Source organism: Rousettus aegyptiacus, unplaced genomic scaffold (genome assembly GCF_014176215.1).
Source record: "Rousettus aegyptiacus isolate mRouAeg1 unplaced genomic scaffold, mRouAeg1.p scaffold_m13_p_17, whole genome shotgun sequence".
Classification (NCBI taxonomy): Eukaryota; Metazoa; Chordata; class Mammalia; order Chiroptera; family Pteropodidae; genus Rousettus; species Rousettus aegyptiacus.
The window spans coordinates 27,121,497-27,133,821 of record NW_023416292.1 but is presented as its reverse complement, the minus strand read 5'-3'; the positions used below and the strand labels follow the sequence as shown (position 1 = coordinate 27,133,821).

General features: G+C 64.4%; 1 protein-coding gene across 2 annotated transcripts; it reads right to left on the bottom strand.

The window, feature by feature from the left end:
- Nucleotides 1-380: 380 nt before the first annotated feature.
- SEMA6C (semaphorin 6C) lies at nt 381-11,003 on the bottom strand. 2 transcript variants are annotated; one of them, XM_016122802.2, is made up of 19 exons: nt 10,810-11,003; nt 8,992-9,166; nt 7,545-7,659; nt 7,187-7,247; nt 7,000-7,056; nt 6,564-6,665; nt 6,228-6,318; nt 5,929-6,048; nt 5,688-5,776; nt 5,152-5,369; nt 4,758-4,889; nt 4,347-4,499; nt 3,935-4,108; nt 3,503-3,649; nt 3,148-3,225; nt 2,965-3,020; nt 2,753-2,797; nt 2,293-2,388; nt 381-1,872 (listed from the first exon to the last, which is right to left on the bottom strand). In XM_016122802.2, exons 2-19 carry the CDS (start codon nt 9,110-9,112, stop codon nt 848-850), a joined length of 2,880 nt encoding a protein of 959 aa, XP_015978288.2. In that variant the 5' UTR covers nt 9,113-9,166; nt 10,810-11,003; the 3' UTR covers nt 381-847. The 2 variants fall into 2 exon arrangements, with proteins under 2 accessions (XP_015978288.2, XP_036090811.1); XM_036234918.1 differs by lacking the exon at nt 2,293-2,388 and having other exon boundaries at nt 382-1,872.
- Between the last annotated feature and the right edge of the window lie 1,322 nt (nt 11,004-12,325).

The window sequence follows — 12,325 nt, the reverse complement described above, 5'->3', positions numbered from 1 at the left end:
CCTCATGCGACCCAGACCCTCCAGACTCTCTTTAGGACAAGATTTCCTGATGCGAAACAGAAATCACTTACGCTGCGGCTTCATTGTGTCTCCAAAAACACCCTCCCCCACCCTCTGGAACAGGCTACGAAAAAGTCCCCGTCCCCTCACCCTAGAAGCGTGCTCCGGGGGCCCTCCCCACCCCACCTAGGCTCTGCCGTGGGCCTCCTGGGCCCTGGTTCATCTCCACACCCTTTCTTCGCTTGTCTCCTTCAGGAAACCTTTCCTGATTAACCCCGGTGGGACCGCGGCCATCTCAATTACTCGGAGAGCTCAAGGCCGAGATGAAGGCAGAGATCCAGGGGCAGAGGCGCGAGGAGCCCGCCGCCCGCCCCCCGCCCGCCCCTCCGCGAGAGAAGCCAGGCAGCGGTTCGGGGACACAGCTGTATTGGGAAGCGGAGGCTCCTACACAGTAGGAGGAGGCACGTCCCAGGAGGCCCGGGGACTCCGCACAACGCGGTGGCCCCAGCCCCGTCCGTCTGTCCGCCTGCGGCCCGCCCGGGGCCCAGTCTAGGGAGGAGGAAGCCCGGAGGGGCGAATTAAGGCAGCTTGGCTGAGGGAGGGGGGAGTGGGAGTGCGCTCGTCCCCCCGAAAAGCTGGCTCACTGGGGGGGCGAGCTGCTCATCTCCCACTCCTCCCTCGAGGGGACGGAGGGAAAGACAGTCAATAAATAAACCCGAGGCAGGCGGGGACCCCGAGAGGCTCTCGGAGTCCAGGAAGGCTGGAGGTGTGGGGCAAGGAGAGGGGGAGGTGACCTGTCCTTGGAGACGTGTCCACGCTCGCGGCCAAGGCCGCGGAGCGGCTCCCTTTAAAAGTTGAAATGGCTGCCGTTGGGCACGGCCGGCGGGGAGGGCCCGACCAGGGGCAGCTTCGGGGGCAGCTGGGGCTTCTCAACGTCCACCCTCTTCAGGGCGCGGCCCCGGTAGCCGTCAGGGCGGCCCAGGTGCAGGAGGTGTCTCCCGGGGCCCCCGGAGTACCTGGAGGGGCCTCCTGAGGGGACCCGAGTGAGCAGGGCGGGGGGCGTACGGTGCGCGGAGAAGGGCGACCTCCGGCTGCCCCCGACCCCCAGCCGGGGAGCGGGGACGGGCCGGCCGGGCGGCGCCGGGTGCCTGTCGGGGGGCACATCCAGGCGCAGCGGCGGGGCGCATTCCCGGGGCAGGAGGCTGGAGCTGGCCAAGAGGGCGGGGGCCGGGGTGGGCTCCGGCGGGAGCGCGCGCGGGGTCAGGGGGCCCCCGGGCTCGGCGCCCCTCCGAGGCGGCTGCGGGCCGTGCAGGTAGCGCAGCAGTTCCTCCAGGGTGGTGACTTCCACGGCCTGCCCAGGACAGCCGGGCGGCGGCGGCCTCACCAGCACGCGCGGCGCGGGGCCGCCCGCCGCGTGCCCGCCACGCGCGCGGCCCGGGCCCTCCTTGGCGTTGTTCCCATTCTGGTTCCACTCCCAGGGGCCCCCGGCCTTGCGGAGGTGCTTGACGGGCAGCTCGGGCGTGGACTCCGGGGTGGGCAGGCAGGCCAGCTCCGGCGGCGGCCCGGCCTCGGGAGGAGGCAGGAAGGTGGTGTACAGCTGCGGCGTCTGCCCCGCGTCTCCGTCCTTGGCCGGTGGCGGCGGCTCCGGGCCCGGCGCGTGCAACCGGGCCAAGCTGCGAAGGGAGAGGGGGCGCGGGAGCCCCGGGGTCTCGATGTCCTTGCTCCGACGTCGGTGTGCGCGGCGACAAGCGCAGGAGACCAGGAGGCCAGAGACGGAGGCGCCCAAGGCGAAGGCTGCGGCCACACAGGCCAGGAGCAGTGGGATGGGGACGGAGCGGGAGGCCGAGGCTGCGGGGAGGTCTCGGCGCACGCCTGCCGACCGAGAGGGGGAGGCTCAGCCAAGGCCGGCGAGCTGCGACGGCCAGTTCTGGAACTTTCACCTCTCCTGCTACTGCTCATCTTCTCTCGGACACAGCCTTGATCCCCCTCCGAGTCCCTTCCCCTGACCCCTCCACACACAGAGCCAATGGCGCCACCCACACACACTGGCCAGAGCTTGGGCCCCCGAGTCCCCATCACAAGCTCTGGCCCCCTGGCCCGGTGGCCAAGCCAAGGGCAACTGCCACACTGTGGGAGCAGAAAGGAGGCCACGCTGGGACACCCGGCTCTGGGAGGGGAGGCTCCAAACAGGTATTAGTGGGCAAGGAACACTGGGTCAGCGAGGGGCTTGGGATTCTTCGAGAACCGGGGGTCCCACACTTCACTCCTGTCCCTCCCAGCCAGCCCCCTTACCCTGCGTCTGAGCTCCAAGAGTGGAAGACTGGGGCCGGGGGTGGGCATCACTGGGGGGGCTGGGGGTCTCAGGGGAAGGGCCAGGACCCAGAAGCACTGGTGACAGAGACCAGGTCAGAGCCAGTGAGGCTCCCGCTCTCCACCTCTGACACCCGTTCAGCGGGACCCCCACCCCACCCCCACCCCGGAACCCGAAGGTCCAGAACTCCAGGCTCCACTTCCCTCTGGGTGTGGGGAAGGGCTCACCATGCAGGACATTCATTTACTTGTTCAAAACTATTTATTAAGCACCCTACTATGAGCCGAACGCTGAGCTGTATGCTGGGCATTTGGAAAGATGGAAGGAACCCTGTTCTGAGACTCAGGGTGTCCAGGGTGCTGGCCTGCTGCTGCCGTGGGCACAGACATGGGCAAGTGTGGGCTGAGCAAGGGAAGGGGAAGCCGGGACAAGAGGACTCACCATAAGCAGAATCCCCTGCGCCGGACTGACTCCCGGTGGCTCCGTCTACGGGAAGGGAGAGAGGGTGAAGATGGGGGCAGGGGGAAGCTTCATGAAGAACTGGTGGGGGTGACCGCACCGCAGAGAGAAAGGAAGACGAAACCCATGCCCGGGGCGCATCGGGCATCAGAGCCGCGTGCAGCCATGGCTCCAGCGGCCTCCCTTCTGTTTACCTTGGCAGTCACTGTGCTCCGTGGATTCCTGGTTCCCAGCTGGATCCACATCAGTCCTAGGAGGACATGGAGGTGGCTCGATGCAGTGGTACATCTTGCCCCTGGCCCCTACCCTGGCCGTCAGCCTCCTTTCTTTGTGGTGGGGAACTCTTCTCTCAGGGGATCTGGGAGCCCCTCACTTACCCACCAGGTCCCCTAATATCCACACAGCCTCTGGAGCTATGCCATCCGCAGTACGGGTCCTGAGAAGCCAGACAGCTCCTAGGGAAAACTGAGTCACGCGAGGCTGGGACCCTCTCCATTCCCCTGCGTCTTCTTCTCTCACCCTGGCCCACAGAAGGTTCCTAGCCCGACGCCCCCATCCTATCCACCCAACGCCTATTCCTGACCCTGGTTATTGCTCACCTGTGGGATGCTTGAGGTCCTCAGCAACCATCCCAGAGACTTATTTCCCTGCCACCCCCAAAGCCCATGTTCCTGAGCTCCTCCTGGCCCAGGGCGCCCACCCAGACAGGGCCTAGCCCCAGGCGCCTCTCACCTCCGGCAGGCCCCGTGCCGCGCACACCGACTGAGAGGGAGGTAGATGATGCAGCCAGAAAAAGCCACGAAGAGCCTGTGACCCTCAGTGTCCAGCTCCAGCCCTATGACCCGCCGTGCCGTGTGGGCTGCCCGCTTCCCACTGCACCTAGGGTGAGGCCAGAGGGAGTCAGAGGGGCAGGCCTGGTGAGGGTCCTGTTTCCCTGGGCGAGATAGAGAGGAGGAGGCGGGGAGGCACACGAACCGCTGAGTGCAGCCCATGGGGCTGGGCTTCCGGGGTGACCGCGCCACCCCGCCGCACGGTCCGGCTTCCCACCAACCCCTCTCTGTATCCCACAGCTGCAGACGCCCAGGCTGGAGCTCCCACCCCATCCCCAGATCCCTGTCCACCACCTCACAGCCCACGCCTGCTCCGCGGGGGGCCTGTCCTCACCGGGAGGGGCTGTAGGCATCGATCTCTTCCAGCAGGATGGGCTCGCGGCCCCCAGGCTGGCCCCCTGGGGGCAGCACCTTCAGCACTGTCCCATCGTTGGAGCCGAGGAACAGAACTGTTGTGTTGCCATAAGGACCAGCCGCACCATCCACGGCTACCTGGGTCAGTAGGGCCCTGGAGGGACAGGCCTCGGGTCAGGGCAAGTGGACCAGAGGATGCTTGCGTGTTCCAGGGACAGCACGCATGTCCTGGAACCCAGCCCGGGCCCTTCCCCCAGCCCAGGGTTTCCTTCTGCGCTCTCTCCCTTCCATTCCCACGGGGTCTTCCTCCCGCCGATGTGATTTACCTTGTGGGGTCAGAGGAGAAGCAGCTGAGAAGGGAGGACAGTGGTCAGCATTTTACAGCCCCATACCTGCTGGTGAGGGTGAGCAGAGGCTGGCGGGTGGCAGGTGGCACGGCGGGGTCCAGCAGTGGGTGAGCCTTGATGAAGGTCAGGACATCGTCAGGGAGATCTCGGGAAGAGGGGAACAAGGCAGCTACACCCACTCCTGCACAGGATCCTGGCCTGGTGGACACACCGGGAGGGGGCCGCCTCAGGGAGGGAGCCGGTCGGAGTCAGGCTCTTTGCCGCGTCCCCCGCTGCCCCTGGACATGACTGGCAGCCCTGGCTCCCCTGCCCAGGTGCCGCTCGCCAGTCTCACTGCCACCCGCCCCATCACAGCGCCTCCCAGGCCCTGGGCACCTTCCCCTTTCCCTACGGTCCCCTCTTAGGAGCAGACACTGCTTGATTCTGCCCCACGAAAGCCACCCCCATCCTGGGTACCTGGGGGAGGGGACCCTGTCCTCAGACACAGGGGTCCATGGCCCATCCAGACTCCTCTGCTCCTTGAACTTGCCCTCAAACCCACGCTCAATATCATCCAGGTAGAAGGCGCAGACCGCAGAGCCAGGAATGCTGAGGGAGCCAGAGAAGGTGCAGTGTTGGGAGAGACAGCCTGGCTCCTCCCAGGTGAGCCCTGGCGGCCACCCTTCATGCACCCTGAGAGGGCGGGGCGGTGCCCTGGGCGCCATGCTGGGAGAAAAAACCTGGGCCGGACAGCCACCGGCGCTGAATGGAGCGTCCCTGCACCAACGCCATCAGTAAGCTTTGGGAGGGGAGCTTGGACGCTGGTGGGACAGGGGACAGATCAGGCCACATCGTTTCGTCTGCTACCAACCTATTGGTCTGGGTGGTGAAGACCCCGAAGAGAGCAGAGCGGCCGTACAAGCTCACGGGCCCAGTCAAGGCCTGTAAGACGTCAAAATAGAAGGCAGAGTCCCCAGGGACAGAGCAGTTGAGCCGCAGCTTCAGGAAGGATGTCCAGTGGCGGTCCAAGGCCCGAGGCGAGCCGCCCACGTCACGCTTACACACGCGGGCCACGCGGGAGAACTGCACCTGAAGATTGGGGGGCCGGGAGACCAGTGAGAGGTGGCCTCGGGGCCAGCGGGGCGAGAGGAATGCGGGGAGTTAGGGCACCAGGATGCACCCGTCAGGGGCGCAGCAAAGGAAGCGTGTGGTGTGCCGGGTCAGTCTGGGCCACGGACCAGGGACGGAGCAGGATGTGGGGGCAGAAGGCTGGGGGCTACTCCAAGGTGGGGGCTCAGGGTCCAGCGGACTGCGCTGTGGAGATCAGGGCCAGGGATGGTCCCCCGACTGCCCCCCAAGGACCCAGCAGAACTCCCCCGCTACCCACCCCTGCTCCCTGCTCCTTACCCTCCCCAGCCGCGCATCCTCCACAGAGACTTCTCGGAAGAAGAAGTAGACGTGGTCGCCATGCTCGAAGGCGTGGATGAAGTGCGGCTCTGAGGAGGGGTGACAGGCAAGGGCGGGGAAGGGTATCTACACCTGCTCAGAAACTCCTGGGCCCAGCGCAGCCTCGCGCCTCCGCCCATGTGCGCCGCCCGCTCCCCGCCTCGCGCCTCCGCCCAGCCTCCCTCCCCAGGCCCGCCCTGACCTCGGAGCCACTTGGAGTCGTACTTGGCGGAGCGGAGCGGAGGCTGAGGCCCAAGGCTTCTGTACACGACAGCGTCGCTGGCCTGGAAATCCGCGGCTGTGGCCGAGTACAGGCTGCCCTCTGCAGGGGCGGGTGGCCGGGGTCAGGGGCGGCCCAGGGACCTGCATCCTGGCCGCGCCTCGACCCTCCGCTCAGAAGCACAGGGCTGGGGGGCGGGGGGGGCGTGTCCAAATCGGGAGGGGGCCTACGGGGGGGCTCCCTCCAGCCGCGGGCCTGCTCTCACGGGCCCAGGTGCCCACCTGCGAAGACGGCCACGTTGGACTGCGTGGTGTCAAAGGGGCATCGAGCCTGCCCGCTCAGCTCCTCGCCCTCCTGCTGCAGCGACGCTATCTGGAGGCGGAGGGGGCAGGCTCTTGGAACCCTTGGAGTCCTGGGGAGTCCGGCTCCATAGCCCGCTTCCTGTCCCCTGGCTGCCTCCCCCACTCCTTCTGGAGCCCCGCACTCCGGGCATTCCCAACTCCTCCGCCAACTCCTCCGCTCCCACGGGTCTGTCCCCACCCACCGGACCCACCGCCCACTGGGTCCCCCCACTGGGTCCCTCCCACTCCCATCAGGCCCCGTCCCTGCCCTCGCACCCCGTAGCTGCGGCACACGGGGCTGAATGAGTTCGTCCCACAGGCCAGGAGCGTCTGCGAGTTCCAGGGGACTAGAACGCGAATGTAGTTGTAGCACTCGTCCTAGAGAACCCAAAACTCCAGGTCAGTCACGGGGTCCCTGGGACAGGGGGTCGCAGGAAATAAGGCGGCCCCCCCCCCCTGAACCAGGCGGAGCCGTGTGGGGCCCTGCCCCAGCTCAGCTGCTGGGCAGCCCCGCGGCCTCCCGTCCGGGCCTCACTTTTCTTTTCTGTGAGGCTCCTCTAGGCAACTAAAATCATTAATTCCCTTTCCTGCACATTTTCCTCTGAAAACGAGAGGAGAGAAGTGGGCGGGAAATCAGGCAGTGTTGGGGACCGCTTGGAAAGAGCCCGGAGTGGGGCGATCTGCCCCCCAAAATTCCCGTCCCGCTCCTCACCGTCAGCTTGCCCCGCACAGCACAGTTCTCCATGTCCTGGCTCCTCCACGTTAGGTACTGAAGGGACAGTGGACCAGCGACAGTCACAGGGCAGCCTGAGCCCACGCTCCAGCTGGACTCTGCTCCCCGCCCCCGCGATGCCTTCCACCCTCCGACCGCAGCCTCGTCTCCGTGGCCAGCCCCTCACCTTGTTGGGGACCAGCCCCTCTCCTTCTTGAGCTTGAAGATCGAAGGAGAAAACATGGTCCCTGAAGGGACAGGTAAAGAGAGATCAGAGCGCAGCCAGGTCGGTCACCCCACCTGAGCTGCTGAGCCCCTGCCGCACCCATGCTCAGCTGCCCAGAAACAAACAGCGCAGACCTCCTGCCCCCTCCCCTCCCCCTTACTCCGTGCCTGGGCATTTGTGCTCTGGGCCCCAACACGTCCATGTCCCATGGCTCGGACACCTCATGCGTCCCCTGCAAGATCATGCAGTGGCCATGCAGGTCCCACGTCTACCCAGCAGCCTGCAGGGCAACCCCACAACTGTGCCACAGCCAGTTTACCGGGCGGCCACGAGCAAGGTCCGGTTCAAGGTCAGGAATCTCTGAAAGTCCAGCCCAAGTTCTGCAACCACGGCGTCATCCTCCAGGCCCCGGAACCAGGATGATGGGGAGGTACCTAGAAGGCACAGAGAGGTGCATGCCGAGGGCCAGCCGTGACACTACACGCTCCCACGAAACCCTCCCCAACCAGATGGAACCCGGCCGCAGACACGGTGGGTATATGAGATGAGCCGTGAGGTATTAATTAAGCTATTAATACAAATGGCATTAGCTAACTCTGAGCACTTAACTCCGCCCAGCACTGTGTTAGCACCCTAGATGCCCTGCCTCATTAAATACGACAGCCCCAAGAGGCAGACACTAGCACTGGCCCCATTTCACAGATGGGGAGCCGGGAGCTTAAAGCCAATCAGGCATGTGCGTTACTCGTTTGGCTTGGAACAAGGCTCAGATCCCAGTCCGTCTGACTCCAGCGCTGAGCCCAGGTGCTGCCTTAGGGCTAGCGATTCCCTTTGCTCCCACGGGGGATGTATACCATCCCGGCTGGGGCGCTCACTCACCCCACTGCCCCCGGCCCTCTCTCTGCGCCCTCCCCTCATGGTCGTTCACCCTCCCCCCTCCAAGCCTTCTGTCTCCTCTGACCAACTCCAGCGTCCACCCGGCCTGGTCACCGGACCCACAGTCCTCAGAGCTGAAGGGAGCCCAGAGCCGGGGGCAGACGGCTTCGCACAGCGCTTAGAACTGCGTCCGGCACATGGAAGCGTTTGCTTTTCCTACCTACCCCAGGAACCCAACTGCAGTTCCTCCATCCTTAAAATCACGCTAAATCCTACATTTGTTACGGGAACCTGCAAACACATAAAGTTCTCAGAAAAAGTGCGCTGACGGCTCCCATCCCGGTGGAACGTGGGCCTAGTGGCGGTACGCGTGGTGGAGAGGGCAGTGAGAGGCGCGGGGTGCCACCGAACCAGTCCCAAGCCCTCCTTTTGTCACCGGTAATAATGGCCAACGCAGCGTCCTCGGCGCTGCACGGGTATTACCTCGCTCAGCCCCTAAGTGAGGCCACGAGGTAGAATGTTATTATTATCTTCATCTTGCAGTTGAGGAGACCGAGGCAAAGAAAGGGTAAATAACCTGACCAAGGTCACACGGCTAGTGAGCGGGGTTTGCACCTGCTCAGGTGTGGGCTGCTGAGAGAGCCCCGAGTTCTGAACCACCCGGCGATGCCGCCTGGAAGTGAAGAGAGTTGACCCAGGGTCGAGAAGCTTCGAGAAGCGACTGACCTGAGGCGCCAGCTCGCCCCGCCTGTCGTCAGCTCTGAGCCTCCTCAGGCGGGAGCCTTCCCGCACCTGGCCTCCCACACAGGGAGGGAGCCTCGGTGTCCAACTGCCCAACTGCCGAGACCGAGTGCTAAGCTCACACACCAGGCCCAGGACCGGGCACTCACCTTGCAGGTCAGAGGTCAGCAGCGGGAGGGGGTCCTGGGGAAAGGCGGCCTGGGTGTGGGGCAGCGAGAGCAGCAGCAGCAGCAGCAGCAGCCAGGGCATGAAGCGGGGGGCGCGGGGCATCCTGTGCGGGGCAGCTCAGGCCCCAGGGGGTGCCCCCTCACCCATATGCCGGCCCTAAAAGGGGACGCAGAGGAGAGCTGGGGAAGGGGCCAGATCCCCTCCACCCTTGCAGCAGATGGGCTCCTCCCTGGTCTATCCCCAGAAGACCCTGTGGAGTTGGGGAAAGAACCCTCCCGTTGGCACTGCCTCAGCCCCAACCGACTGTCACTGTCACTCAAGGCCCTTCTCGCTCCAACCGGCCCCAACTGGCTGGTGTGAGGCCTGCCTGCATGACCCCAGGTAAGGACAGGACACGCCGCGCCCCTTCCTGGCCTCCTCACTCAGCCTTCCCTCCTTTCTCCTGACTGGGCCTGGGACACTTGGTAGGTGACACCTCCTGGCCCCCCTCTTGCTAACCCCTTCTCAGCTATAATTAGACGCTGAAGCCTTAAAATTATAAATAGTGACTTCTTGGCACTGGGAGGAGGAAGAGGGCACCATGTGTGCCCCCACCCCCCGGACCCCATGGCACCCTGGGAGCAAGGCCCGCTGCACCCAGGAGGAGGCGGCTGTGAGGCAGCCCCGGTCCTGTCCAGGGTTGAGGAAGAATGGGAAGGGGGTGGGAACAGCCTAGGGGTCACTGTCCTGGTCTAAGCTCATGCTTTGGCGGCCTTTCCCATTGCTAGGGAGAAGCAGGGTAGGAAGGGGGGCTGTGCTGTCTTAGCCAAAAATGAATCTGCATCAAAGCCAGATCAGAGGCTAAATTTAGCTCTGGCTGCAGCTGTCTGCCCGACCACTGTGCCCCCTCCCAGCTTCCCTAGCCCCCTCCCTGGCTCCCAAGAACCAGTGCTTATACTTGATGGAGGGGAAGGGCAGACCCACCCCCTGTGAGGAGCCAGGGACAGAAGGGGTGACACTGGTGGGGAGATGGCCACACACGTCTCCCTTCCTTCTCCGGGCTGCCTCGAAGTGGAAATATAAGTCATTCAATGACCGGCAGGCAAAGGTGGCCCGAAGTCCAGGAAAAAATAGGTCTGGTTAGAAGGCGCAAGCCTCCCCTCTAGCTGGGCCCACAGTGGGATGTGTGTGCTGGCTCCCTGCCTTCCTTCCCCTCAAGTGAGGGGCTGCGCAGGCTTCCGAATCAGGTCAGGAAGGGTGGGGACCCTTTCAGTGAATGGTCAGCTTCCCTCCACCAATCCTCGGCTGCCCATCCTGCCATGACCGCTGAAGAAGAGACCCTGGGCTACCAGGCTCAGCCTAGTCCATCTTCCCAATGATTCCACTCTTGGAGACAGGACCCAAGTGTACCCCACCCCCAATCCAGCGTCACTGGTGGGGAGGCTGACGTCAGACAAGGTCTCAAGAGAGCTGGAGGAGGGGAAGGGGTAGGAACGCCTAATGATGACCCCCTCCCCAGGGGCGGAGCAGTCAGCTGGCTAAGGACCCTCTGGTTCTGGAAGTCCAGACCTCCCTCCTCCCCACCCCCGGCCCCACCACGTTTCCGGATGCTGATGCTCCCAGGGGAAGAGAGGGACACAGCTTGTCTCCTAACCTCTCCCTCCTGCTCGCCCCTCCCAAGTTGCCCTGGGCAACTGGTATCTTCACCCAGGGAACAACTTTGGTCTCTGGCAAGTGGGGAGAACGGCTAGACCCTCTTCCTGCTCCCAGCCAGGCCAGCTTCCATCCCCTGCCCTCAGGAGCCGCTGCCCTCTCCTTACCTGGTGTGGTGACTCCTGTGGGGGTTTGAGGGGGATAGGAGATCTTTGACCTGATGGGAGGAAGAACAAGAGGAGGGAGAGACTGTTACACCTCACCACATGCCTTAAAAGTAAATGTGAAAATTCACGAGAAGTCTACCGAGATTAGGGTAGGGGTGATGCTGCCCTGGAGAGTGCCTGAGAGAGAGAGAGAGAGAGAGTGTGTGTGTGTGTGTGTGTGTGTGTGTGTGTTGACGCTGAGCTTAGTTACAAAGGTGCTGGGCCCTTCATGCCCAGAGATGTGAGGGCAGGGCCTGGGGCTTGTCCCTAGCCATGAACTCCTGGAACTGCAAGACCAGTCTTGGGAAAGGGATGACAGGGAGAGTTCGTGGGGCACCCGGGCCACTCCCACAGAATCCTGCAGCCTTCTCAGCAAAGGCGCCCTAGCTGGGGACAATAGAGGCTAATTTGCATCTCATTTACATGCTGTTCATTTCTAGGCAAAATGCTGATAGCAAGCACCCCCAGCCCCTTCCTTCTTCCCAGAGCAGGCCCTGCGTCCTTCACGCCCAATTTCTCTCCACCCCACCCCCCACATAGGTCCAGCCTCTGAAAACACTTGGTTGGCCTTTGCATGGGCCCCCTAGACTTAACTATGACACATCTTTAAGAGGGCTTTCCTAGCTGCTTTGGGGGAGCAGCAGTTGAGCAGCCTGGAGAAAGGCTGACCCTCGCAGACCAATCCCAGCTGTTTCGGACGCGAACCCGGAGGCCTGGCCGGCTCTTTCTCCCCCTCCTAGGTTCTCTCCTGGCTGGGCAGAGGAAACAGCCCTTCTCTCTCCCCCCGGCCCTGCAGCCACCTCTGGGGAGTGGCTGGGGTCATAGCCAGAGCCTAGCGGGGGCTGGGGAAGGGATGGAGAAGGGGAGACCGGGCTAGGGACAATGGCAGGAAGCTCTCTGGCTGGTCGCCCGCCCCAGCACACCTTCCTCCGGGGGAGCGGGGGGGCGCGCCGAGGAGCCTCGCGGAACCTGCGCGTTCGCATCTCCACGGCCTTTCCCCACCCTCCGCTCACAGCCCCAGGCTCACACCTTCCCTTCCTCCCACTCAGCCCCCAGCGAGGCTAATCCAGGTGTCTAGAGCCTCGCATGAGGTGGGCCTGGGGCCAGGGGCTCGACGTGTCTCCCCATCACTGGATCCGCGGCTCCGAGAGGGGCGGGTAGCAGAGTCTGGGCCGGGACCGGGTCCCAGAGCCACGTTAGCGGGAGGAGGGGCTGGAGGGGCCTGCAGGCGCAGACCGAGTGGGGACGCGAGCGGGGGTGGGGGTGCGGAGGCGGGTCTCCGAAGCCAGGGAAACAGGGCCAGAGGCTGGGGACCGACGAGGGCGGGCCCGGGGCCACAGCCGAGCGAGGTCCGGGGGCTGGAGAAGCGGTCGCCGGCTCGGCTCTCCGCCTCGGGAGACCTCGGTCTAACAAAGCCCAGGGGAGAGTGGGGTGCGGGAAAGAGATGGACTCTGCGACTGATGTTTCTCGGGGCCCC

Bases quoted from the DNA above. Each gene is read 5' to 3' on its own strand.
- SEMA6C (XM_016122802.2), bottom strand. From the start codon at position 9,112: ATGCCCCGCGCCCCCCGCTTCATGCCCTGGCTGCTGCTGCTGCTGCTG. The intron at 5,777-5,928 runs GTCAGGGCGGGC...ACCCCTCCTCAG, and splicing joins CGACTCCAAGTGGCTCCGAG to AGCCGCACTTCATCCACGCC. The intron at 5,370-5,687 runs GTAAGGAGCAGG...CCCAATCTTCAG, and splicing joins AGGATGCGCGGCTGGGGAGG to GTGCAGTTCTCCCGCGTGGC.